Consider the following 27410-nt stretch of genomic DNA (forward strand, 5'->3'; position numbering starts at 1 on the left):
GGACATTATCAAGAAAATAAAAAGGCAATCAAAAGAATGGGCAAAAATATTTGCAAATCACATATCTGATAAGGGTGTAGTATCCAAAATATATAAAGAACTCTTACAACTCAACAACAAAAGGACAAACAGCCTGATTATAAAATGGGCAAAGAACTTGAAATAAGACATTTCTCCAAAGATATACAAATGGCCAGCAAGCACATACAAGATGCTTTTAGTCATTAGGGAAAAGCAAATCAAAACTATAAGATACCGCTCCACAACCATTAAGATGGCTGTAATTTTTTTAAAAAAGAAGAAAACAAAAGAAAAAGAACAAGTATTAGTGAGGATGTGGAGAAACTGAAACCCTGTGCATTGCTGGTGGGAATGTAAAATGGCTCAGCCCTATGGAAAAATTTGGCTCTTCCTCCAAAAGTTAAGTATAGAATACACTGTAATTACAAACATAGCATTTATGACCCAGATTATTTATATATACATATATTTATATGTATTATATAACTATACAGAATATGTTAGGTTATAAATACAGAATGTATGCCCCAGCAATTCCACTTCTAGGTGTATACCCAAAAATCTTTAAACAAGTACTCAAATATTTGTACACAAATGTTCGTAGCAGCACTAATCACAAGAGCCAAAAGGTAGAAATAACCTAAATGTCCATCAATGGATATAGGGATAAACAAAATGTGGTATATTCATACAATGAATATTATTTGGCCATAAAAAGGAGTGAAGTACTAGTCCACGCTACAACACGGGTGAACCCAGAAAACATCGTGGTAAGTAACAGAAGCCAGGCACAAAAGGCCACATATTGTATGATTCATTTATATGAAATGTCCAAAAGCAATACATCCATAAAGACAGAAAACAAACTGGTGGTTGCCAGGGGCAGGAGGAGGGGGCAATGGGGACTAACTGCAGGGTTTTCTTCTAGGTGATGAAAACGTTTTGGAACCAGGCAGAGGCAGTGGTTACACAATGCCGTCAATGTACTAAAGGCCTCTGAGTTGTACACTTTCAAATGGTTAATTTTGTGTTATGTAAATTTCACCTCAATTTCAAAAAAGCAAAACAACACTGGAAAAACTCACCTATGTCACTGACAGTTAGGAGAGTGTTACTGCCTGGGGAAGCAATGGGGGGGGCGCTTCTGGAGACTGTCTTGTTCTATTTCTTGATCTGGACACTGGTTTTAGGGCATGCTTATGATCAGGCCCTTCCTTACCTGTGGTGTTTTATGCATCAGTAACAAGGAAAAAAAAGAAAACCTAGAAGGAAAGGACACACATCCTCACAACAATCCCATTTTACAGGTGAGGAAAATGAGGCACAGAGAGGTTGCATTAGTTGCTTGAGGCTCACAGTTGTTGACCTGGAGAACTAGGATGGAACCCAGGTTTGCTCTGTCCACGCTCTTGACCATTACAATGTCTTCCTCTAAACTGGCAGATGGGCCAGGGCTGGCGGAGCCTGACAAAGGGCGTGCTGAGGCTTTGTCAGAAAGGGGACCAGCACACGGCACGAGCCACTCCAATAGTGGTCTCCCGACTTTCCCAACTCCTTGAACAGACCTTGCTGGGCAAGCAGCAGCAGGTGGGCCAGGTCTTAAGAGCACTGGCTTAGGAGCTGGAAGACCCCAGTCCAAACCTCAGTGCTGCCACCTCGTCTCTGGAACCTTGGGCGAGTCGGTCTTCCTGCCCAGCCTCGGCACCCTGGTCTGGAAAGATGCCCACCTCACAGGGTGTCTATGGAAATGCACCCAAATCAGGCTTGCCTATAGCACAGCCTTGCCTGGCAGAGTGGGCACACAGTAAACTGGGGCAGCTATTACTGCAAGCACCAGGGTGGATGGGGTGGATGGTGCAGGTGCTGAAACAGCCGCCGCCAGCAGGGCCCACCTTGCCTCGCCCACCTCTGCCAGCCACTGCTCAGAACGACAGGCACTGAGACGCCCTGGAGTGACACACATATGTGTGTGTTAAGGTGCAAACCCAAGGCAGGTGTGTCCAGCGAGGCCATCTCAGCAGCTCCGCTGGCCCCCCCACAGCATGAATGCAGACACAGAAGGCCTGAGAGGGCCTGAGATCCATTTAATTAATGCCATGAGTAGCCCTGGACCAAAGACCTACCCCCATGCCCGCCACAGTCCTCAGGCCACCTTCAAGGCTCCTACAACCCAGCTCACGGAGCCATGGGCCTCGTGAAACTCAGGAGCCTGAGACCCTGGCCCACCAGACCACAATCGCACCACCCCACACGCAATCCCAACCATTCGTTCACCAGTCACCGAGTGCCCACAGCATGCCAAGCACTTTTCTAGGCACGGAGGACATCGCAGTAAGCAGGGCAGATCAAATCCCTACCCTCAGGGAGCTGACAACATCAGAGGCCCGGGTTGTTAACCCATTTGACAGATGTGAAACCAAGGCTCAGAGAGGTTACAGCTTGCTCACAGTCACAAGAGGAAGTGGCAGAGCCAGAGTTAGAACCACGCAGCTACCACGGTTCAAAGAGCTCCATCAACAGCCCTAAGCTCAGAGCCCAACCCGGGGGTAGGCTGCGGTGCCTTCAAGAGAAGTGGGAACAGGTCTCCCCTACTCAGTCTGAAGGGGGAGGCCCCCGCGCCTGGCCCTGGGGCGTTGCCTCTGTCCCTCATCACTGCTCTGTCTGCAGACTGGCACAGGGCAGGATGAGCAGGCACCTGTCCCCATACATGCAGGGCTGGCCCCATCAGCCCCCTGCCCTCTTCAATTTGAACAGCGTCCCTCAGTGAGGCCCTCCCTGACCACCCAGTTTAGGACAGCTCCCCTGCCGCCCTCACAAGCCCTCCTTCTCACACTGCTTGGATTTGCTCCATGGCACTTACCGCCACTGGACACAGGGACATACTCGGGTGCCAGCCGCCCTCCTCACTAAATGTAAGATGTCAAGGATGGGCAGTTTGCCTGTTTGGTTCACTGCTATATCCCCAGTGCCTAGATCAGTGCTGGAATACAGCAGCTGCTCAACAAACGTTTGCTGAATGAGTGAAAAGTCCATTAAGAGCAGGCCAGGCACCCTCCCTCCATAGGGAAAGATCCAGAGAAGCCAGGACGATCTGCCTCCTCCTTCCTCAGCCGCACATGCTTCTTCCCGGCCGCCCCTGGCACATGGCAGCAAGACCCGTAAGTGGCCCAGTTCTGGGGACAGGCAGCCTGGGGTCTAGGGGTCTAGTCTCTTGTCTCTTCCGTGTAAAGGACTTCACTTCTCCGGCCCGGCTGACCACCGGTACAACCAGATCAGGTCACATCCTGGCTCACCACCTCCTGGGCTTCGAAGCACCCGGAGAGGCAGGCCGAGGCCCTTTCTGTGGCCTGCGGGCCCCCACTTGGTTGGATGCGACATCACCACTCTGCTGTGTTACCTAGTCCCACTCGCCCTCACTCCTCTGCTCCAGCTACACTGCCACCTGTGTCCTTGCTGTCACCCTCACCCAGCTATGTGTGCGACTCGCTCCCTTACCTCCTACAGGCCTCTGTTCACTGTCACCCCTCAGAGCAGCTCCCCCTAACCACCCTCTCTCCATCTCCCTCCCCATCAGAGTTCCTACTTCTCACAACAGCGCTCACCACCACCTGACATCACATGTCCGCTTTTTTATTATTTGTCCCCATCTCCCAATGGAACGTAAACTCCATGAGGGCACCACACTGTCCCCAGAGCCTGGGACTGCCTGGCACACCACACACGCAATGAGTACTTGCTGAATGACCCTCGGCGTGTTATTTCAGTTAAGTGACCTCCCCTCTCTGAGCCTCAGTTTCTTCACCTCTACAATGGGGCTGTAAATGAGATCATGAATGCAGCGACAGCAGTCTGGCCTGTGGGCTCACGCAGGGTGTTCAGATAGGCCTGGAGATTGGCCCACAGGCAGAGTCCCAGCTCCCCAGCCCAGACTAGCACTGAAGGGGTCCATGAAATGGGCTTAAGGAGACACTGGCCTAGGCCAGGCAGGAGGGGCTCAGAGGCTGACTCCTGGGGCTGTGAAGCCCCTGCACCTCTGCCTCTCAGGGTACCTGCTGCCAGGAGGGGGGTGAGGAGGTGGGGCGTGTGCGTGTGTGTGACACAATCCTGTGGGCAAAAGCAGCCCCTTACCACGCTTGTGGAGCCAGCCTTCTTTGATGACAGACACCTCGTTCATGGTGGCAGCGTGACACGCTGTCACCTAGCTTGGGACAGCTCAGGGCAGCAGGACATGCAGGAGGCGCGGTGGACAGAGCACAGTCTGCAAGACAAGAGAAGAGCCCATCAGAGTTCGAGGGATATTCGGCCGCAGCCCCTTCCTTCAGGACAGCCAAGCTCGGAGGCCCCTCTGCTGCTCTGCTTGTTTTGTACAGGGTGGAGCCAGTGAGGGTGGGAGAGCCCTGCCCCAGGGGCCCACTGTGAGGGAGGGGATGTGGCCGTCCCCAGGGACCCCAATCTGGGAAAGGACACGACCCTGTCCTCAGAGCCCTCCTCTGGAGGGAGCAGAGCTCCCTGACCTACACGCAGGCCAGGCCCTGTGCTCAGAACACCCACACTGAGCACAGGCAGGCCCTCCACCCTCCTCACTCCAGGCTGCAAAGGCAGCAAGGGAGCTGCGGCCCCGCCCCCAGCGTCACTCCCATGCCCCAACGCTGAGGTAACCTGGGATGAATCAGACAGCCATGGGCACCTGAGGGAGTGCTCAAAGCCACCAGCACCTGCCTGCCACCCTCCAACACACACACACACACACTCTCTCTCTCTCTCTCTCTCTCTCTCTCTCTCTTTTCCCTTCTCTTTCTCTCCCTCTCTCTATCTCCCTCTCTTTCTCTCTCTCTCCCCTTTCCAAACCAGGGAGCCACCAACTTGCCACCTTTAGCAAACCAAGTACCCCTCCCCCGGAACAAGGCCACCCCATGTCACTCCCTCACCCTCAGGTCCCTCCTTGCCTCCACCAAATGACCAAGGAAAGACAGATCTCAGGTACTCCAGGTCTTGAGCAAGAAAGCAACCTACTGCGTAGGCACTTGTCTGTGGCCTAGCAGCCAGTCCTGGGGGCTCCACCAAGGCCCTGGTCCCTTCTCCAAGACCTCCAGACCTCCGCTTCTGTCCTCAGGGACCAGCAGCTGATAGACTGACAGACGCCGAGGCTGCTGCTTCTGTCTCAGGTTCCTGGGCGGAGGGGTGAAGGGCGGGAGGCAGCCGCCAGCTGGGCCCCTACCTGGAGCCGCAGGCCTGGACGGGGGCCATGGAGCCCAAGACGCCTTTCGCCTTTCCTGGCCTGGGGTTATTTGCGGACAGCAGGTCAGGAGCTACGGTGGCCCCCAGAGAAGTGGCAGCTGGCTCTAAGGACACCATGGGCATCAGCTTTCTCTCGTGCCCCAGGGGAGCTGGTGGGCTGGACACACTATTGCCTGGCATGTGACAGTGGCAGGCTGCCCGGCTGGGCAGAGGGAAGGAGGTAAGTGGGAGGAAGCAGGGGAAAGACAAGATGGACAGCAGCGGGGAAGTAAATAGCAGGGTGAGAAATCACGTTCCGAACTCCAAGCTGCAAAGGCAGAACCAGGAGCAGCAACAGGGGCTCCCTCACCAGCAGGTATAAGCGGCACCCTAAGGGGCTCACACCCCAACACCCAGAACTGCAAGACCCTCAACCCTAAATATCCCACCGTCTGTGCTGCGATGGCTAATGTGACCAGTCTCTCTGTCCTGCCTCCCTAAGCCTGGCCCAGGTCCCGCACTATCCTCTCCCAGCAGGGTCCCGCCCCTCCTCCTTCCTGGACTCTCCCCCTCCGATCTGTCCCCCATTCAGCAGCTAGGGGAACCCTCCAACCTGACCCTGTCCTTCCCCCACTGGCCTCAGAAAAGAGCTCCTCGGCTTGGGATTCCAGGCCCTTCAGGACCTGGCTTCTGCTGGCCTCTACTCCACTGCCTCCCAACCCTTCTGACCCGGGTGACCCCAGGATCCATGCACCCAGCTTCCTGACCACCTTTCCCACCCACCTCCCCACCTTTCCCCTACCACCCAGGTTCTCCCTGGGGTCCCACCACCCAGGTTCTCCCTGGGGTCCCAGCCTCTGCTCTCAACCCCTACACTCCATCTAAATATGGCTCTGTCCCTCCCTTTCTAGGAGCCAAGAGGCACCTACAAAGTCCTCAAAGCTAATGACCATGACAGCAGTTACACCTGGCACCGCCCACTCTTCCGGGCCCTCCCACCTACCCCCTCTCTGCTCCACTTCTGTCCCTTGGGCCCTTCCCTCTGACCTCCATCCCCGTACCTTCGTGAGTGCTCCCTCCTCCCTGAGGTCTCAGCTGAACCAATGCCTCCTCCAGGAAGCTTGCTGACCTCAGAGGCTCACTGGGTGCTCTGTGTACTTCCTCAGCCAATTCCCCCACATCCATAAATGCTAATACAGGGGATCAGCACAACATCGGGGTATCTGGTGAGTACACAATGAATAAACCCAAGTCTCCCCAACAGACCCCCCCGCCCAGGACCAGACACAGCAATGGAAACACTTCCAGAGTCGAGTCATGCCATCCATTTTTTTGAGAGTGCCCTAAACTCCTGACCCTACCGTGGGGGCCAGAGACAGAGCGTCCCTAAGACACAACCCCTGCCTTCAGGAGCTCACATTACAGTGGGGAAGGCAGACAAGGCACTGATACATAACAATGGCGTGTGTCGGAGAGAGGTGCTGAGAAGAAAAATAAAGCGGAGGAAAAGGACAGCAGGGAACAGAGCTGGGTTAGCCACGTGGTATGGGGGACATGTGAGCAGGGACTGAGCCCTGCTCACATGTAGGGAAAAGAATTTCAGGCAGGGGAACAGCAAGTGAAGCAGGAAGGAGCTTGATGAGTGTGGAAAACTGCCTGCCAAGGGGCCCAAACGGCTACAGGGTCAGGAGCCAGGAGAGGTGGGTGGCAGAATACTCAGGGCCTGACCACTGTGGCGGGGACTTCGGGAATTCCTCCCAGACATAGGGACTGACATTGCACTATCCCCCGTAGGAGCTCAGTTTGGAATAGTTTCCAAAGATCTGGGATGGACCCGAAGTCCAAAAGAGCAGATGTAGAAGAAAAGGAAAGGGCCTGGTGTCTGATCTCAGCTCTGCCCTCCCCTCCCGGCCTGGTAAGAGGAGCCTCCATGATTCAGCAGCACTAAAGCACCCACTGTGTGCAGAGATTTGGCCTGCTGCCTCGCCCCCAGCCAACACCTGAACACAAGGCTGCCATGATTAGAAAGAGAGAGGTGAAGGAGGCCGGGTATGGCCGAGAGGGGTCAGGGTCGCAGAGTCCAAGAGCCGCTGCCAGCTGGTCACCTTGAGCGGGTGCTTGTGCTCCCGTGGAGTCTGTCCTGAACGTTCCCAACCTCCCACCACAGGGGCAGCAACCACGGCCAGCGGAGGGCAGGGGCTCAGAGAGGGGAAGCCGGTTACCTCGGGTCTCCCAGCTGAGCAGTGGGGGAGGCCCTAGCCGCTGCTCAGCACACCAGAGCCATGTTTTACACCCCCCTTTCAGCGACTAAGAAGCCAGCAGTAGCTTGGGGGGGGGCTGAAGATCCCCGTGTCCTGCCTGGATCCCGCCCCGTCCTCCCACTGAGGGTGGCGCCTCAGCTGAGGTGTTTGTGACGCAGTCCTGCTGTGATGAAACACCAGGCCCTGCAGCCAAGAGGATGGCCTGCTCCCTGGGGAGCTGCCGGTGGAGGACACCCAGGAAGGAGGACAGACACCAGCCTCTGGAGGCCGGGTGTCCGCACTTGGCCTGTCCTGCCCTGCCCGCCGCACCGCAGGCAGCACGCCCCATGGCAGGGAGTACCTGCATGACCCCATCCCTCCTCGCTGCTTCCTAGGGTGTCTGGGCCCGGGCTGAGCCACCTGGGAGGCAAGGTGAGAAGAGCAAGGGCACTGCACAGGAGAGGACGCCCACACAACCAAGGACCACACGCACTCTCATTAGTTACAGGGAAATCCAAATTAAAACCACACTCACCAGGATGGCTAAAATTTTAAAAACTGACAAGGCAAAGTGCCAACAAAGATGTAAAGGAATCACTACGAGTAGGAGCCTCAAATGGTCAACCACCATGGAAATTACTCGGCAGAAAGAATTCAAACTCAATATACGCCGACCCATGGCTCAGCAATTCCATAGCCCCAACAGAAATGAGTACATTTGTTCACCAAAAGACATACTAGAATATGAGGTCTGACAATTAAGTTCCCGAACTTGTTGCACCGATGTTGCTAACCTTTTCTGATTATCAGAGGGATTATTCATTATGAATTTGTACCAACTGGACAAACAGTTAACCGAGTTTACTATTTGGAAGTGCTGAAGAGGCTGTGTGAAAACGTTAGACGACCTGAACTTTTTGCCAACAATTCATGGCTCTTGCATCACGACAATGCACCAGCTCACATGGCACTGTCAGTGAGGGAGTTTTTAGCCAGTAAACAAGTAACTGGATTGGAACACCCTCCCTACTCACCTGATCTGGCCCCAATGACTTCTTTCTTTACCCGAAGATAAAAGAAATATTGAAAGGAAGACATTTTGATGACATTCAGGACATCAATGGTAATACGACAACAGCTCTGGCCATTCCAGAAAGAGTTCCAAAATTACTCTGAAGGGTGGACTAGGCACTGGGGTCGGTGCATAGCTTCCCAAGGGGAGTACTTCGAAGGTGACCGTGGTGATATTCAGCAATGAGGTATGTAGCGCTTTTTCTAGGATGAGTTTGCGAACTTAGTTGTCCGACCTCATGTTCACAGCAGTAATACTCACAGTAACCCCAAGTCTGGAAACAGACCAGGAGTCCACCCCACAGGAGAATGGATAAACAAACTGAAGTAAATTCACAGGGCAGAGCACTACTTGGCAATTTAAAGGACTGACGGACTCCTGCTGCAGACAACAGGGAAGAAGTTTAAGAATGTGACACCGAGTGACAGAAGTCAGACACAAAATGATGTATCAAGTAAGGGTCCATTCGCAGCAAATTAAGCACAGGCAACGTGACACTGTTTAGGGATGCCCTTCTCGCTTGTAAACTGTGCAGAAAATCAAGACAACAAATATTCAAATGTCAGGAGTGCGGTTCGATTTGGGAGTAATGGGGGGTGGGGGAGTGTGCTTCTGGAGCTGACGATGCTCTGTGGTGATTACAGGAGGCTTTGCTTTACAATTATTTGTTATATTGTACTGTATAAAATTGGTTTAACATAAACGTTTCTGTGTTTTATGAAGTAATTATAATAAAGAACCTGGGTTAGGGAGTCCAGGGGATACAGGGGAGCTGAAATCAGGCCTTCTGGCTTCCAGGGCTCCCCCCAGCCCCAGTGCTAGCCTGCCTAGATTCTCCCCTCAAGATTAGGTCACCAATGAGTAAGGAGGAGGAATCCGGGGTCCAGAGGGTCTCAATTTCAATCCCGGGCTCTGCTGCTTTTTGGCTGTGTGGCCACAGGCAAGTGACATCCTCTGTGTACCTCAGTGATCCGCTGTCCTAATGTCCCGCTGGAGAAGGGACAGGCACCCAGGAGAGTGGAGGGTGGCGCACTGCCAACCCCACAGCCTAGGGAGGGGGCTGGAGTTTGGGGGGTATGTTCAACTCTGCACAGAAGAAAGCGGAATGGGAATGACATTCGCTGAGCTCAATGGTCAGCTCTGAGCAGGGAGGGGAAGGCCACTGGACAGGGGTCCCTGAGTGGGCTCTGCCTGTACCGGCAAGGTTTCCTCTTTTCAAATAGTCACTGAGTACATGGGCATCACTGACGTACTCTATCATTATGTCTCAAACACTCTATAACAAATTATTTTAAAATTTCTTTAAGACGTTTTTATTTCCATCTGTCTTATTTCTCAATGGTTTCCAAACTAGCTCCTTCAGAAGCAGCATTCCCGTGTTAGGGTCAGACGCACAAGAGGCAATTTACAGGACAACGCAGGCAGGGCCAAGCCGGGAGAGGCCCTGGATGACGGCGTGGGCCTAGCTGGCGGCCTCAGGAAGGCTCCCTCCAAGCTTGTTTCCTCATCTGCAAAATTAGCCGTGTGGTTCGAGCCACTTAGGCGAAGTTGCGAGGCCTAAATGAGCTCCAGGGCTTCTGCCCTCGCCCCTCCCACAGTCTGGGATCCTGAGACCACCGGAGTCAGAGCCCATCCCTCCTCTTCTCAAACCCTCCTGCGTCCCCCATCTAACCCAGAGTAAAAGGTGAAGTCCTTCCCATGAGCCCTGTGAGGTCTTCACCGTCGCCCCTTTACTTCTCCAAACACACTCCATTTCGGTGGGGCCTGCTCCTGCGGCTCCTGGGACCCCAGCAGCACAGCCCGACCTCAGGGATGCACGGGGCCCCGCCCCACTGTCATTAGTCTGCTCACATCACTTCCTGTGAGAAGCCTTTCTCACCTCCCTAGACAAAAGTGTGTCCACCCTCCCTCCCTCCCCTGACCCTTCAGTTTTCTCCACAGGCGCTATCGTCACTGACATGATTGTGTCTTTTCACCTGTTTACCCGTTTACTGTCGACCTCGCCCGGCTGTGGTGTCAGCGTGGTAAGGACAGGGGCTCTGGCCTGTCGTGGGCACGGCTGGACCTCAAAGCCTTGCATGGTGCTGGGTACACAGTGGGGACTTAATACGTATCTGTGCAATGAATGCGTAATGAGTGAAGCTCTGTGCCCAGAACAGGCTTAAAATAAGTTCAATTCCTTTCCTTTCCATTTGTCAGGTCCTTTTTCTCTCGCCCCCTCTCACTGACCTGGTTTCTACGCCAGACGGCACAGATGGGATGAGGGAGGCAGGAGGCTCTGTGTCTCCTGGAGCTGGAGACAGTGGGGTGGGGGCTCCTTCCTGGCATTGCGACCCCCCAGGAGCCTCTGGCTCCTGCCTTCTAATCAGCGCCTCACCTACAGCTCCCAGGAGGGCTTGCTCAGGAGGTAAGTTCAAAGACAACAGGAACCTGTCCTTCAACAGGCAGCAGCTGCTTGTGGGAATCTGGGAGGAAAGGCACATGGAGCGGGCGGAGGGAGGTGACTGCCGTATCCACCAGCATCCGCAGCTCTGAGCACTGCTCCCTCGCTCTGTGAGGGCACGTTAGCAAAACTGATAACATGGAAAACACGCGTGTCCTTGGAGGAACTTCTGCAGAAAACGCTTCTGCCAGTGCACAGAGGGGTTTCTCAACCTCGGCGCTGGCGCTGTCTGGGGCCGGTAACTCTGGTCGAGGGAGCTGTTCTGTGCTGGGCAGGCGGTTTAGCAGATCCCTGGTCTTCATTTGCTAAAGCCAACAGCACACCCTCCCCCGAGCTGGAACCCCAAAATAGTCTCCAGGGGTGGCCGGTTAGCTCAGTTGTTTAGAGTGTGGTGCTGATAACACCAATCGATCGCCACATGGGCCACTGCGAGCTGCGCCCTCTTAAAAAAAAATTTTTTTAAATCAATGTCTTCAGGCATCACCAAATGTCTCTTGGGGGCAAGCCACCCCCCGGCTGAGAACCGCTGTTCTGAGGGTCCTCTTGCTGGCACAGTGAAACCCTGGTGGTCACCTCAAGCCCACAACAGGGGTCTGATACTGTAATAGCGATCACTATGACGGTAGTACTAAAAAGAGGGAATGCCTTACCGCGTGCCAGGCGCACCTAAGTGCTTTGTACATGGGAATTCTGCCCTCACAGCGCCCCTGCGAAAGGCACGGGTACTATTATCTCCACTTCAATGAAAACACTAAGTCACAGAAGTGAAATGACTGTCGCTGTCAGGCAATGATCAGGAAACACAGAGCTGGCCTGGGACCCCAGGCTTTCCCAGCACACTGCACACCACACAGCTTGAGAGTTAGGCAAACGCAGATTCAGGCCCCTGCTCTCCAAGTCTGTTTCCTCTTCTGAGCAAGGGGGCTGGCAGCAGGGCCTCCACCGCAGGCTCGTGGGTGGGGAGGACTCAGCACAGGGCCCAGCACTCAGTGAGGGTCCATCCCGTGCGCAGAGCACAGCAAAGCCATCCAATGCACGAGAGCCAACCTCCCTGAGCCGACACAGCCCTTCAGCATTCAGTGCACTCACGGGACCATGGAACATCCAACCTGATCCCTTTTCGGTACCAAGCAGGTACACACCATGTCATCTCAATTCTCATGCGGGTATTTTTTCACATGCTGACATTTCTGAGATTGACATGCATCTCACAACTGATGGGTAAATTTCATCTAAAGCTTCCTTTTCAGGAAAGCAGTTGTTCGATCAACAATGGCCCTTATAGGGAACAGTGTCACAGACTAGAGGGCAAGCAGAGGTCTGTTTAATCATCACGTGCAGACGGAATTGTGCCAAAGGGCCCACAGGGGCAGAGTAAAGGGTACAGGAGTCAAGGTGGCCTCAGGAACCAGATGTATTTCCACCTCAGCCCTGCCACGTGCTGTGTGACCTTGGGCAAATCACTTCCCCTCTCTTTGCCTCAGTTTGCTCATCCACATATAGAGATAACATATAGTACATACCATCAAGGCTGTTGTGAGAACTAAACGAGTTCATCCACACCAAGTCCTTCAGACAGAGCCCAATGCAGCAGCTGCCCAACACGTGTCAGGTATCACTACTTCTTCTGATGGGTGGACATGGGGACCTTTACTTCCTACATTACACATTTCTGTAACCTGAATTTTCACCTATTCAGACTCCTTGGTAAGAAGCGGCATTAAAGATATTTTTGTCCTCTTAAACACCACACACTCCCCCCAATGCCCCATCTGTCTACTTGGAACAGGTAGGACTGGAAGCAGGCTGAAGATGTGGGCAGGTTGCAAAAGACACCGGGACAAGAATAAGCACCAGAGCAGATTTCCTTCTCTTCCCTGCCACCCCCCGACACCTTCCCCCTCACCCTGCCACCCAGGGCCTACAACACCCACAGAAATCATGTCAAATATTTGAGTCTGCCTGGCTGTGGGCTCCAAACATACCTAGAGCACCATGCCAAGGCCAGAGGGACCCTCCAAACACAGCATTGACCTTTCTCCTGATTGGGGGCCACGTCCAAGGCCCTATGCAGGCTCCAGGGGCCTATGCGAGGTGGCCCCTGCCTGTTCCCCAGCTCATTGGTCAGCATGCTTCCCCTCAACGCACTTTCCTTCTCTCAGTCCCCTGAACCCTCCTTGCTTTCTCTCACCCCAGGGCTTTTGCCCACGCTAGTCCTCCCCCACTGCTCACCCACCTTCACCTGCTAAATCCTCGTTTCCTCACGGAAGCCTGCGCTGGGGCCCCTGCCCGAGTCAGACCCTCGAAGCTCGGCCTTCCTGTGTCCTCACACACTGAGCTCTCTCTCCTGTGCTCAGTCACTCGTACAGTTCTCTAGGTAGCAGCACCTCCCCACTGACCTGTGAGCTCCACAGGCAGAGAGAGTCTGTCCTGGTCCCCACTGGGTCCCCAGCCCCACCCAGCACAGAGCCAGGCCCACAGCTTTCATTAACGCAAGGTGGGGGTGGCAAACAAAACCACAGCTTTCCAGTTCAGAGTTCTGTCAAGTGAAGATGGAACAAAAAAACCTGCATTCATTCATTCCACAAAGATGGCAGCACTGCTCTGGTCACCAAGGGGGCAGCAGTGACCAAAACAGCCTCCCTGCCCTGGGGGAGCTTCCTGGGAAAGGGGGGTGGACAGGCATTAAAATAAGTAAGTTAAATAAACAGGCAAGTTATACCGTATATCAGAAGTCGACAAATGCTTTGGAGAAAAGCCGCCTATGGAGGACTAGGTGTTGGGAAGAGGGAGGTTTCTGATTGAGTACAGGGTGGTCAGGGAAGGGCTCACTGAGATGGTGAAATCTGTGCACAAACCTGCAAGAGACGAGGCAGCCACGTGGAGACTTGGCGGACAGCAGCACCAAGGTGTTGCCTGCGTGAGACAGTCAGGAGGCGGTGGAGGGGAGTGGGTCACATACGGCTACAGAGGAAGCTGGGGGCCCGGCTGAGCAGGGCCTGGTAGACCACTATAAGGGCTGTGGCTATTTCTTGTAGAGAGATGGGGAACTGCTGGCTTGAGGAGGGAGCAGCACATGAAATCCCCTGGCCCCAGTGAGGCAGGGCTATGTCACAGCCTTCTTCTCCAGGAGTTATCCCAGGAGAAGCCCCTACACTGGCCTGACAGTCTCGCCACCTGGCCCACTTGGGAATCACAAGGACCCATACTTTGCAGATGAGGAAACTGAGGCCCAGAAGGATTCAGTACCCAAGGCCAGGCAGCCAGGAGACAGAATGAAGACTGTATCACGCTGTCCTAGCCCTGAGTCTCTTCTACCTCCCTCTGCCCTTGCTCCCAAGAGACTGAGCCCCTTCCCTCCCCAGCCAGCCTGCTCTTACCATCCCTGACACCCTGCAGACCTAGGCTTCCCCCAACCACACACACACACACACACACACACACACACACAGGGCCCCTCTAGTCTGGCTGAGGGGTCCCTCCCTCACAGGCATTGCTCCACATCTTCACCTGCTGCCTCCCCAGCCAGGAGCTCCGAGGCAGGGCCTGGTGGCCCGAGTCCCATCTCATCCCTAGGACATCTGGGAGCAAACAGGGAGGGCCCTGCACACGGCCTGGATAAACAGCAACCCTCACTGAAACCCTGTGAGGCAGATGCCGTTACTATCCTCATCCTTCAGAAGAGGAGACTGAGACCCAGAGAGAACAAACCACGTGCCCAAGGTCACAGGTGAGCGCAGGAGATCTAGCCAACAGAACTTTCTGTAATGATGGAAATGTGGCTACTGTGGCTAGTGTAACCAAAGAACTGCATTTTTACTTTGTTAGTTTTATTTAAAATTTAAATGGCCACACATGGCTAGTGGCTAGCAAATTGGAGGTGCAGTTCTACAGAACCTCTGCTAATGGAGCAGCAGGAACCTGAAGGCAGGAGGAGGGGTGCGGGTGAGGCGAGTACCACGACGCTCACAGGACCCAGGGGCCAAGGAGAAGCCCCCACGAGACACCATCGCTCCTGAACCCTGGCCCTCTCAACCCAGAGCCAGAGCAGGGCTTGGAGGCCCAAACCCAGGCCTGGGGCCCTGATCAGCTCACACCCTGACTACCCTTCCAGGCTGCCTGGGTCACTTCTCTGAACCTCAGCACCCTCATCTAGGAAATGGGATCTTAATACCAGCCTGACGGAGCGTATCCTGACGTTATTTCAAAAGATGCTTTCTCTTAACCACCCAGGGTCGTCCTGGGGATCCAGTGAGATAGGCTCCCCGCACAGCTGGGGATGAGGCCAGCACTTTGGAAGACAGGCAGCAATTACACAAAGGCCAACTCCGAAGCCAAGGGCCCACCTGAGCCTCAGCTAGTCAGAGCGGTGGCAGTGACAGCTATGTGAATACTGTCACTAGTTGGTTAAAAGGCATCATCCAGATGATTCATGACATGCCTCTATTAAGTTTCTGAAAATATCACCTAAATGAAAATACACAGCTAAAAAAAGTAGACGACTCGCAGACACTACCCCAAAACACATGCTCACACCTGCCGCCGCCACCCCCCAGGTCTTTGAACACTAGTTTTGAGAAGCCCAGCCTAAGGGAGCCCAGCCCTGTCTGCCAGACCTGGGCCCTGCCACCTTCCTCTTGCCCCTGCTGCAGCCACTGTTCCCACCTCAGGGCCTTTCCCGCGCTGTACCCGTGTGGCCCACTGCTTCCAACATTCACATTCACGGCCTCATGTCTCACCTCGGGAGCCTTCCCCAAGCCCCCCTCCCACCAAGGCCAGATCTCCGTTCCCTTTCTCAACCACACCAAGTGCTATTTCTCTGCCTCCTCCACTAAGACTGCATGCCACTCGCCGGTGTCCAGAACTACACATGGCACGTAGCAGGTACCCAATAAATTACTTGGTCAAAGAATGGAATACGCAAATGACCAAAAAGAGCCAAGGCTGACTGCAGAGGCCCGCTGGGAATCAGACCCCAAGGCACGGGGCAGGGGAGTGCCTCCCACGCTCTTCCCTTCCCCTGGCTCTGGGGAAGGAAGGGGCGGCCAAGGCCAGAGCTCCACAGGCATTAGGCAACGGAGAGAGACAGCCCATCTCCCAAGCGGGCATCAAATGAAGCTAATCGTGTCATTTCTGGGACAAGTGAGGCCTACTTTGTGCCAGCTGGGTCTAGAAGAGAAAGCAGAAAGATCCTTAACATAACAGTAACGACCTCAGAAACAATGGCCGTGACATTGGTCGGAGGCAGAAAAGCCAGCCTTAAAAAGCCAGACTCAACCCCAGATAGAAATGAGTTCAAATTTCACGTGTCATGAACCAACACTTCGGGCAAATCCAGTTTCCTCCCTGGGCCTTCACGTCCTCCCCGGTGAAATGAGGAGATTAGCTGTGCCAGGCTCCCAGGTTACGCTGAGGATTGGCGCGAGCACCCCGTAAAACCCCGGGGCAGTGCCTGGCACAGAGAGGCCACTCTGCGGGCTCTCAGTAACAACGCGGACTTCCTGTGTAGCTTTCTGCACCTCAGTTTCCTACCTGCAAAATGGGGGTGACTACTATCCACCACACAGGCTGCTGCGTGTCTGAGCTAACACACACGAAGTGCTCAGAGCCATGTCTGGCCAAGCCGGGTCTCACTGATGGATGTGATCAATGTTTCTGACTGGAGCCCTCCCCAGTGGGAACCTCAGTTAATTGGCCTGCCACCCCCTCCCAAGGCTCCAAACCCAAACCTGCTCTGCCAACCAGCAAGCCCAGGCTGGCTGCATCCAGAACCCCTTCTCTGCTCTCAGGTGCCCAGCCTGACGACCTCTAGCAGCAGCGGCAGCAGCAGCTTGGATCCTTTGAGCACCTTCTCAAAAGGCCCCACACCAAGCACTCTCTAACACATTATTAGTTCCCGGATACCTCTCTACAGCCCCACTCAGCAGGGATGTTCCCATTTCAGCTGAGCAAAATACACCTGAGAGATGAAATAAGGTCCCCAGGGTTTCCCAGCAACCAAGGCAGGAGCCAGGAGCAGGGTTCACACCCAGGCTGGCTGCCCACCTCCCACCCGGGCCCGGACCACTTCGCAAAGACCCACCAGATGAAGATGACCTAAAACCAGGCTAGGAAGGTCTGGGGAGAGGGGCAAGGTCTGGGGCAGCCGCCCCAGTCCATTGGGAAAGGGCCCACGAGGTGGCAAACCAAGACAGGCTTGGATTTCTGGCCTCACCCTTAGAAACAACATCTGTGGACGAGCTTCCTGGGCAGAACAGCGAGACTCCAGGAACTTCCTGCGGGGACCTCTGACATGTAGTCTCCCCTCAGCCAGCCCCGGCTTGCTGTCCCTTGCCTCAAGAACGCAGCGCAGCTGGGCCCTGCTGTGGGTGCCGAGCTGGCAGTGGGTCCTGCCCCCAAGGGGGCCAGGCTGAGATCCCACCCCGCAGCCCTCCCACACCGACTCCTCCACTCCCTCCCTCCTGGTGCTGCTCCCAGGGCTGTCTCCCCCAGCTGGGCCTCTCACTGCTTGGCTGGTTGTCCAGAAGAGCCTGCCACGGAACCACCCCACCGTGCAGCCCAGAGGCCTGCTGGTTGAGAGCCTTCTACTGAGAGTTCTTGGGAACGCGAAGAGAGGCCCAGAGAGGGGTGTCCCTGGATCCCCAAGAGGTTTGGAGATCAACTGCAAAGGACACTCTTTCCATCCTCCCAATCCAAGGAAATTCTGGGGACCCCAGGAGGTTTGCTCTGAGGGGCTCCAGTCCTTCCTGGAGGACACCCCAAACGGGCCTGGGAGAATCAACAGCCAGGCTCCTGCTCACTGCGCTAAACCTTAGGTTTGAGGCTCAGGTGTGCGATTAGAAGCTACCCTCACCCAGGGTTCTAAGTGCCTTCGTGGGCTGGGGGACTCTGGAGCCAAACTGCCCGAATTCAGAGCTTGGTCCCAACACTGCCAGTTTGTGGGACCCAACACAAGTTACCAAGGCTTTCCAGGCCTGTTCGCACCACTGCCAGGTGGGAATCGGAGCTGATTCCTCTTCCGTCTGCAGGGTCTTCACTCAAGTCCTCCCGGCGCTCCTTCACTGCACTCCAGTCTCTACCTACACGTTGCCTCCTCCGGGAGGCCCTCCCTGATCATCCCAGCTAAAACATACTAATATCCCCACACTCTTTCTCCTGATCCCCATTCTCTTTGCTTTCATAACATTGATCTTGACTTGATGTCCCATCATAGGCTTGTTTACTGGGTAACTGTCTCCACTAGAAGGTAGGCCCACAGGCCTAGTCTTCTAAATTCTAGAGCAGTGCCAAGAATGGCATAGGCCCTCAGGCACAGAAGCTGAGCGGAAGGCAGATTCAGCAAGTGTTTTGTTTTGTTTTGAATCGGGTATTACTATTACTACCGTTCTGCATTGTTACTTGATGTTAGCCCAGCTATTTGGGTTGGGGAGAGTAGGAAGCAAATCAGCCCACTGACCCCTCCCCCCATCTGTCCCTAAAGGGAACAGCCATGAGCCCTGGGGAACACGGTGTGAAAACCACAGGAGGGAGGCGACCATCAGGCTTTCACAGTTTATAAGGCAGAGATTCTACTCAAGAGGGAAGTGGCAGGCCTGTGAAACTCCCTGACCATCTCTAAAACCTACCCCCACCCCAGGCCTGAGAACCTCTCTTATGGAAAAAGGCACCTGCTAAAACCCTAAAACTGACCCAAGTTGCTCCTTAGGCCGGACTGCAAGGCTCTGAGTAGCCCAGCCCTCGGCCACCCCCACCCCCACACCCTCTCCCTTACCCTGTCCTTGCACCTCACCAAGCTCTGTCCTCCCTGTGACTTTTGTACTGTGCCCCCCCACACACCCCAAGGCTGTTTGTTCTCCTGTCTCCTTGTCAATGCGGGATCAGCTCAAAGGCCTTCCTGACAGCGGCCCAGCTAAAGCAGCACCAGTCACACCTGATTTTAATTCACTGCCTGGCCCCTCCCTTTCACTGGCCCCTCTTTTAGTAAACCAGTTGAGGGTTTGTCCCCCTCAGCTCCACGGGGGTGGGTCCTTTGTCAAGTGCACCCTGTATCTCCAGCACCTGAAGCAATGCCAGGCATGCAGTAGGTGCTCAACAAATGGTGGTGGATGAACGAAAACCTTTCCTCGGCTCTGCAATGGCTTTGGGATCAAATCGAAGCTTCTTGACCAGGCCCACCAGGCTCTGCACAGCCTGGCCCGACTCCATGAGCACTTACTTCTCCAACGCTCCCTGCCCACCCTTCCGCCTCAAGCCTTCAAAAGGGCTGTCCCTCACCTGGGTCAAGGCCATTCCCACTACTCCTGGGGACTGTGATGGAGATACAGTAAACACATGTATGGGAGGAGGGCTTAGCAGAGGCTGACATCTGGAAAGGAGCTGGACTTTTGACCTCTGAGGGGCTCCGGGCAGCAAATGTGTGGGAGACTGAGAAGACCTGGGTGCTGCATTTGCCAGTTTTTCTTTGGATTATACATCCCTCCCACTCCTAACCCTCATCTGGAAAATGGAGATGCTAACTTCAGCCCTGCCCTCCTCATGGTGTTACCTGTCAAGGCTCTGTAACCTGGAAAGGGCCTTCAAAATCCCAGCAGGATGTGAATCACAATTGCTAACATGTCCTAGGGCTTACCACACGTTGGGCACTCTTCTTAAATGTAGTGAGAGCAAGAAACGTTTACTGGAGGCTTACTGTTATGCCTGCCCAGTTATAAATGTTTTTCACAAATGAGCCCATTTAACCTTCACAATAACCGATCAAGGGAGAATTATCATCATTCTATGACACAGATGACGAACTGGGCTCAGAAGGGTTGAGGAACCTGCTCAAGGTCACACAGCCAGTAAGTGGAAGGGATGGATTTGAACCCCGTGCTCTGAATCACTTCAACACAGTTCTTCATGGAGATTAGATACCAGGACACCAGATTCCTGAATCCTAGCTGGGCCAGGCTGGGTGGCTGGATAGCAGGACACCCAAGAGGACTAAGGGTAAGGGGTAGGGAAGGGTGGATGCCCTTGGGACTGCTGACTGGGCATTTACACACTGCCAGCCACCATTCGAGGAGCTTCTCATGAATTAACTCAATCCTCACAACAGCCCAATGTGGGTACTGTTCTGAGCCCACTGCACAGAGATGAACACTATGGCCCAACGTCACACAGCCAGGACGTGAAAACACAAGAACTTGCAGGCGTGCCCACTACACCATCCTTGTGCAGGGACTTCTACCACAGGTCCCCTGGTAGCTGTGTCACCCTCTGCATATCGCTCTTACTGTCTTCTTTTGGCTCCCCACACACACTCTGCCCCGGGTTCAAAGATGCCCTGGCCCAACTCAGGATAGACCAGATTTCATCAGCAAGCCCAGAAATGCTGGGCTGGCTGCCGGCAGACATGCTCACAGCAGTCCTAGGCTCTGGGGACGAGAACAAAATGCCCATAGGTGCAGCTGGCAAGGTCCAAGGCAGGGGCTTTGAGGTGACAGAGACCCACTCCAGCTTGGGACTCAGTGAGCAAGGAGTACATGACACCAGAGACAAGTTAACATGCATTCAAACCCCAGGCTGGCCCTCTAGGTCTGGTAAACCTAGGAAAAGGCAATTCCTATTCTGAGCCTCAATTTCTGGCTCTGCAAAATGGACAGAAACACCATATCCACCTCTGGGTGCAAAGAAATCACCTACTTGTTGACAAGAGGTACAACTTTGAGGTCCAACGGTGACAGGGGTTCACAGCTTTATCACTTCTTGCTGTGAGACCTGGGGCAAGTCATTTCACTTCACAGCAAGTGTCAGTTTCTGCATCTGTAAAATGGGTATCACACTTCTCTCTGCCTCATAGGGGTCTCCAAAAGGGGCACAGCCATACCCACCCCATAGGGCTGTTTTGAGATTTAAATGAGGTCTTGTATGTAAAAGGCCTGTCACGTGCCTGACATATGGTAAATGTTCAATAAAAACTGGCTATTCACTAGCTCTGGAAATGATTTGCCTCTGTGTGCCTCAGTTTCCCCTTCTAAAACAGAACATCATAATAGTACCTATGGTTCTAGGATGTATTCAGCAACTTAATCCACGTGAAGCATTCTGAACAGCACACAGAATGCATTCAATAAATGTCAGCCATCCATCTCACAATTGTTTTTATTGCTGCTGTTAACCCCATCAGGCAAACCCTCTAAAACTGGCAGGAGACCAGAAAAACAAACCCTTAGTGGAGAAAAACTGTAGAGCCACCATGGCCTCACAGAGACTCAGGGACCTTTTTCTCCAGGAACCACAACTCACAGGAGCCAGTCAGCGTGGAAGCTGACGCTGTGGACCAGAAGCGACCATCTGTCCCCTTTGACCACATCATCAGCCCATGTTAGTTGGGTCAATCGGGGACCGCAGCCAGCCCTCTGGGGACTCCAGACCCAAGGCAAAGGTTACTGGGCAAGCCAAGGTCATAAGCTGGCCTGGAGAACAAGGACAGTGGCCTCACGTCTGGGGCTGGCTGCTCCAAGCATCCACCCAAAGGCCAGATCTGTGGGGAATCTGGCTGTCCCAAATCCTTCAGAGCAGTTTTCCTCCCTGGGTCCCCTTGGCCTATGCAAAGAGGAACAGCTGGGAAAACAGTGCTTAGCCTCATTGCCGACTAATGGTGAGGCCAACTGTTATCGCCTGATGGGGAGCGTAAACATGATGGGCAGCTGGACCGCTAACCCAGAGAGACAAGCAGCCTCAAGGAGAACAGAGGGGCCTGCGGTGGGTGGTGCCTGGCCCCTTCACACTCACCACCAACCAAGGGCAGGCCCGCAGGCCTGACTTAACTCCCCATGCTTCTCTGGGAGGGGAAGAGGAACAAGGTTGAATGGCAGCCCATGGAGGACCTCATTACTCCAGTCTAGACCCCTTGCTGAGTCCAAGCAGCCTCCAAATCAGAGGAAGGGGATCCTCAGAATCCCAAGGATCAAGATGTCCCCAGCCACCTTGTCATAGGAGAGAGGTGTCCCTCCAAACGCCCCTTCCTCCCAAGTCTTAAGCAGGACCGGGAGCGCACACAGCTCCTTAAATCCAAGCTCAATAACCCTTCCCTTCCCTAAATGGAGGAAAGCTCAAAACACCACAAACATTGGCTTCTAAGACATCTCACCCTCCCCAAGGAAAGAAACACTTGCCACAGAGGTGTCACACACATCTTAAAATAAGGCGTAATAACATGAAAGGGTGCTGGGGTAAACAGCAGTCCAGTGTCCGCCCAGTTCCCCTCAAAGTCACTAAGTTCAATAAAGGGTGATCCTCCCTTCAGCTAAGTGTAAACCCCAAGCCCCACCCACCAAACTTAGGAGGCAGAAGCCCCTCCTCGTCACTTGCATTACAGCCCTCCCAAAATACTCCCCTGAACACCCACGTGGGCCTGTCCCGTCCCTCAAAAATTATAAACTTCACAGCCCTCCTCCTTTGATGTAGCGTTCTCTACGTTCTAAGGATGGCTCCCCCCAGTGGCATAACCCAGGCGGCACTACCCCGGCCATACTTGGTACAGCTCCCTCCCCAGAAGCCCCCACCTCGCTCAACGAATTACAGGGACTGCTCCCACAGCCCCAAATAGGTACAGCCCCGTACACTTGGTAAGGTGCGCCCTCTCAAGGGTTCAGCGCTCGCCCACCAGGCGCGCTCTCCCTTCACACCCCGTGGGTTCAGCCCGCCCCACGCACATGCTGGGGTCCGCGCCCCCAGCCCTTCAGTGGTACGGTCCTCGCACTTTGGTAGCCCCTCGCCGCTTCAGTGGTACGGCCCGCCGCCCCCGGCCCCTCAGGGTTAGAACTACCACCCCCGCGCAGCCACCCCCACTCAGTCCCGGAAGGGGGGGTTCGAGGACCGCGGTCCCCGCCCGGCCGGCACTGGTGGTACGGCCCAGCGCGGCACTGCGGGGGGTCCGGACGCGACCACCGCGGGGGGGGGCCGCTCGGGGACACGCGCTGGCGCACTCACCTGTCACCGGCGGCCGCCCAGCCTCTCCGGCGGGGCTCTACTCCCGCCCATCGCCACGCTGCGCTTGGTCCCGCTCCTGTGTTTCCTGGCTGCAGTGGCAGCGGCGGCGGCAGCGGCGGCGGCAACGGCAGCAGCGGCGGCGGCAACGCCTTCTCGGAGCCAGACCCAACGGCTCGCGCGGCGCGGCCCCCCCGCCCCCTCCCCCCAGCCCCCGCTTACCGCCCCCTCCCACCCTCTGGCCGGAAATACCGCCTTCTCCTGCCACAAACAGGAACTGACGTAAAAGCGAGAGTTGGACTCGGAGAGCGCTAGAGCGCAAGCGCAAGGAAGGGGCGAAGGCGGACTCAGAGCAGGGCGCCTGCGTACAATAGACAAGTTTGGCCGTTGTTGGTTAGGGATGGGCCTCGCGCAGGCGCCGGACGGAAAGAAGAGCTAGGAGTGAGCAGGCGCACTAGGACCCTGACTGACGCCCGCTTTCCCTAGAGGCTGGTCGCAGTGATGTTTCCCGGCAGCCCCTGGTCCTTATTTACATACGCTTTGATGTCGTTTTTCCCGGGTCTGGCTTTTCCTCCCAGGTTCCGAAAGCCCGTGAAGAACCCTGGACCTGGAGTCAGCAGGGGTTGCCATTTCAATATGTTCCTCATGGTTGAGCTCAGCCTCTGAAACCACACAAAGCCAGCTTTGCATTTTCTTCCTCGTGACTGGGCAGAAGGCTCCACCGTTTTTTCTGTGCCTCAGTATCCACATCTGCAAAATGGAAACGATCATACCTGCGTCACTGGGCGATTGGACTATTTTATGTAAACAGAACAGCTTATGGCAATTAGACATCCTCTGACTGCAAAATATTCGTATCTGTTTATCGTATATATGCAATTAAATATGGGATATAACTTTTTTATGGGGTAACTTGGGCCTACAAAGGCCTTAAAATCACCCAAGAAAAATTTTGCACACATCCTGGCCCAATTTATTAGCTGGTGTACTAACCAGCTGGGAAACATCTGGCTCCCAGTCCCTTCTCTCCAAAGGGTTGGGTGGGGCTCGTTAGCTTATGAATTTGGGTCCCAGTATGCCACACGGCTTGGCAAGTATGTATTGGTTAGTGCATACTTTTTCTAGAAGGCCTGGCTGGGAGTTGAAGAATCCTGGGTCCACCTAAGTCTTTGAGAGAGTGTCTGGCAGGTGCTGCTCGGCGGTGGGCCTTAGTTTCCCCATACGTGAACCTAATGCTGGAACTAGCCCTTAGCTAATGAATGGGTTTCCAGCTTGAAACTTGCTGCCCTGTATTTCTAATTCATCGTCTTGCCCCATCACAGTGTTGATAACTCTGTCTATTGCCTCCCCTACCACAGCCCTGACCATATTAGAGCCTCAGTGTCTGGTGACAGGTCTGTCTCCTTTGCTGCACAGAGAGCCCCGAGAAGGAAAAGACCAGGACTGTCTCCGTCATCACTGCGTATCTAGCTGCCCAGCAAAGGCTTGGCACAGAGTGGGCCCTTGGGGAATATTTGTTTCACCCTTCTGCTCTAATCTAGACTCAAGGTTACTGTGGCCTACCCTCTTCTTTCCTCTCCATGCTGAACAGCTCACAGCCTATCCCTACCTCAGGTCTTCCTGGTGACTGGAATCCCTGCCCCTCCTAAGGTAAAGGATAGAGTATCTCACTGAAACCTCCCATATGCTTGTGTAGAAACTCCCTGGGACACTAGTAATGGCTTTCAAACTATTTTAAGGCCTGGTACACACATATGGGTACTTATAGTATAATGAAACAAGTGTTATGAAATTCTATTTACTCTTACGTATGATGCACTCTAACATTTAATTTTTTCAGTGCTGTTTGAGACCCGGCTGAATTGATTTTCTGACCCATTAATGGGTCATGCCTTGCAGTTTGAAAAACACTAGTCTGGGGGGGTGAACAGCTCTCACTGGCTTTGGAGATGGACAAGCCCTAGTTCTAATCATGCCTTTCCTGTGTCATCAAAATAACTTCACTTCTCTGAGCCTGCTTTTCCTCGTTGCAAAATATCAATCGAATTTATTTAGCAATTGTTAAGAGGCCGGGTTCTTTTAACACCGTCCCACCAACGCTGTCAACACCCTCTGGGAGGTTAGTGCAGCAGTATTTGTCCCAGAACAAGTTAGGGGTAGAGGTAGGATTTGAACCCTGGCAGTCTCATACAAGAGCCTGTTCTTTGAACTCATACCATGCAGGAAAGTATTGGCCCTATTTTTGTCCAGTGTTGCTTCAGCAAACCACTTAATTATCTTTTGGGGGCCTCAGTCTCTCAATTTCCACATCAAGGGTGATTGAGGAGAAAATTCCCTAAAACCCCAAATTGTTCTCTACCCTCTAATCTGTTCTGTGAACTCCCCGCCCATAACTATAAATATGGGCTGCCTGTGCATTTTTCTGGGGAGAAGGGCCGGTAGCTTATCATGTCTGCTCAAATGCCTCGATTCAGAAAAAGTGATTTAAGAATCCAGCCCTGAGGGACGGAGAGGGCATCTCCTCAAAGCCCCCTTCTGTCCCCAGGTAGCAGACGTCAGCCCCTGGAGCCCATTTCAACCCTTCTCACAGAGATTGGGTTCCCAGTGGTGACTGGACAAGCTGCATGGACCAGCTTTTAGGATTCCCAAATGGGGAGGCTTCTACTCCTTCCCACAAGGGCTGAGGGTCTATCCCAGATAGTGGTGGCGGTGGCCATGGGGGCAGGGGCACCTCCTTGCCACATGGGCAATTAGGAAATGAAAGCAGAGGGAATCAGAATTCTCCCTTTCTTCATCCTAAGCAGAGTGTTTTCAGGGGAGAAAGTCCACAGCATTAATCCGATTCTCAAAGAAGTCTGACACCATTTTTTAAAAGTTTTTATTTCAAAGGGTTTCCCACATTATACAGAAATGTTGAAATAATGTTTCTGACTCCCCAGCCAGAAGTTACTAAACCCCACCCTAGATGCTACTGTGTTGGGAAGATCCTTTTAGAGTCATTTTAAGTGTCTGGCAGAAGTACAGATGAACCTCAAGGATTCTATAAATGTTAGTTCCAATTTTCTTTTTATGAAATTTGTTTCTTTCAAAAGTTGAAATAGAAGACACCATGCCTATTCAATATTTTAACATGTAGGAGATTCCCAAAATGTTTCCGTGGTCGTGCTAGGCTACTGCACTTTGGGGCAGACTTTGAAATGAAGCTTTTTCTCCCCTCGGTAAAATTGAACACCTTGTTGATCTGCTCGGAACACACAGATGGCTTCCCACCCACATGGAATAAACGCTAAAAGCCTCACCCTGGCCTTCAGGGCCCTATGTGAGCTGGCCCTGCCGATCTTTCGAACTTCATCTCAAGCTACTCTCGCCCTTGACCACCATGTGCTAGACACACTAAGCTCTTTTCTGCCTCTCCAGAAAGACAAGCTGTCCCCACCTCGGGGCCTTTGTATTTGCTGTTCCTTGTGCCTGAGCTATTCACCCCAATCCTGATCTTTGCATGACTGGCTCCTTCTTGTCTTTCGGAACTCAGTTCAAATCTCACCTCTTTAGAGACTTTCCCTGACCATCCCACATCCGAAAGAGCTAGGCTGTCACTATCTCTTTAGCATATCCGAATCCCCTACCTAGCACTTAACACTAAAGAATATTTTTGTAGTTTATTTTGTAACTGTCTTCCCCAAACCAGAATATAAATTTTCCCATGAGGGCAAAGACCTTGTCTTGGGCACCACTGTTTCCCCAGCCCCTAAGAACAATGTCTGCCACATAGTTGGGGCTTGGGGAATGAATAAATATTTGTTGACTGATTGTGGTTTTGATTAGGCAGGTGAAAGCTCTGTACTGAGGTGAATTTTACTTCAGGTCTGAACTTGTCTACTTAGAAGTCTCCGTAAGGCCTATTTTGCAGAAGTAAACAGAGGCCCAGAGAGGGGAAGTCTCTTGCCAAACATCACACAGCCAGAATATTGCGGCACCCGGATGCATTCCCAAGGACGTCTCAGGCCAACCTCACACTTTTACCTACTGCACTGGACTTCACCGGTGCGGGTCCAGATTTGAGATAGCAAAATATCGTATTATGCTAAGTTAAAGTATGTGGATTTGAAACAGCAACATACTTAAAACATAGTTTCCCACATTATGAAGAAAAAGAGATAATATGACTATCACTCCATTTTTTTTTTTAGGTCATCAAGAAGGGCATCAATCACTTCACAGTTGCCCAATGATGTGATTTATAAACGCTATTCAAGCTATTGCCACAAGGTGGCGCCACACGCGCTGGCCATCCTCGCTGGAACCCTGCTGACCAGCAGGCATCAAGATTCCCGCAGCAAGCTGGGGGGCTTTTGTGTGGTTACTTAAAAGGAACTGACACGACTCCTAAAAGCAACACATGGTCCGGAATTGGGTTCTGAGCCGGGGGCGAAATGGCAATAAG

General features: G+C 53.5%; 1 protein-coding gene across 4 annotated transcripts in view; it reads right to left on the bottom strand.

The window, feature by feature from the left end:
• The window catches only part of AKT2 (AKT serine/threonine kinase 2), a 48268-nt gene extending 25088 nt beyond the window's left edge, over window positions 1–23180 (bottom strand). Inside the window, exons 1-2 of one of the 4 annotated variants that reach the window (XM_033128727.1) lie at window positions 22970–23180; window positions 4150–4279 (exon numbers count right to left, since the gene is read on the bottom strand). In XM_033128727.1, coding sequence (XP_032984618.1) covers window positions 4150–4195 — 46 coding nt within the window. In that variant the 5' untranslated portion in view covers window positions 4196–4279; window positions 22970–23180. Of the gene's footprint in view, window positions 1–4149; window positions 4280–4949; window positions 5188–5239; window positions 5478–22969 lie in introns of those variants that run through there. The other 3 variants (XM_033128731.1, XM_033128728.1, XM_033128730.1) reach the window with 3 other exon arrangements.
• Window positions 23181–27410: the final 4230 nt, after the last annotated feature.

This window comes from Rhinolophus ferrumequinum, chromosome 15, assembly GCF_004115265.2.
Source record: "Rhinolophus ferrumequinum isolate MPI-CBG mRhiFer1 chromosome 15, mRhiFer1_v1.p, whole genome shotgun sequence".
Taxonomy (NCBI): domain Eukaryota; kingdom Metazoa; phylum Chordata; class Mammalia; order Chiroptera; family Rhinolophidae; genus Rhinolophus; species Rhinolophus ferrumequinum.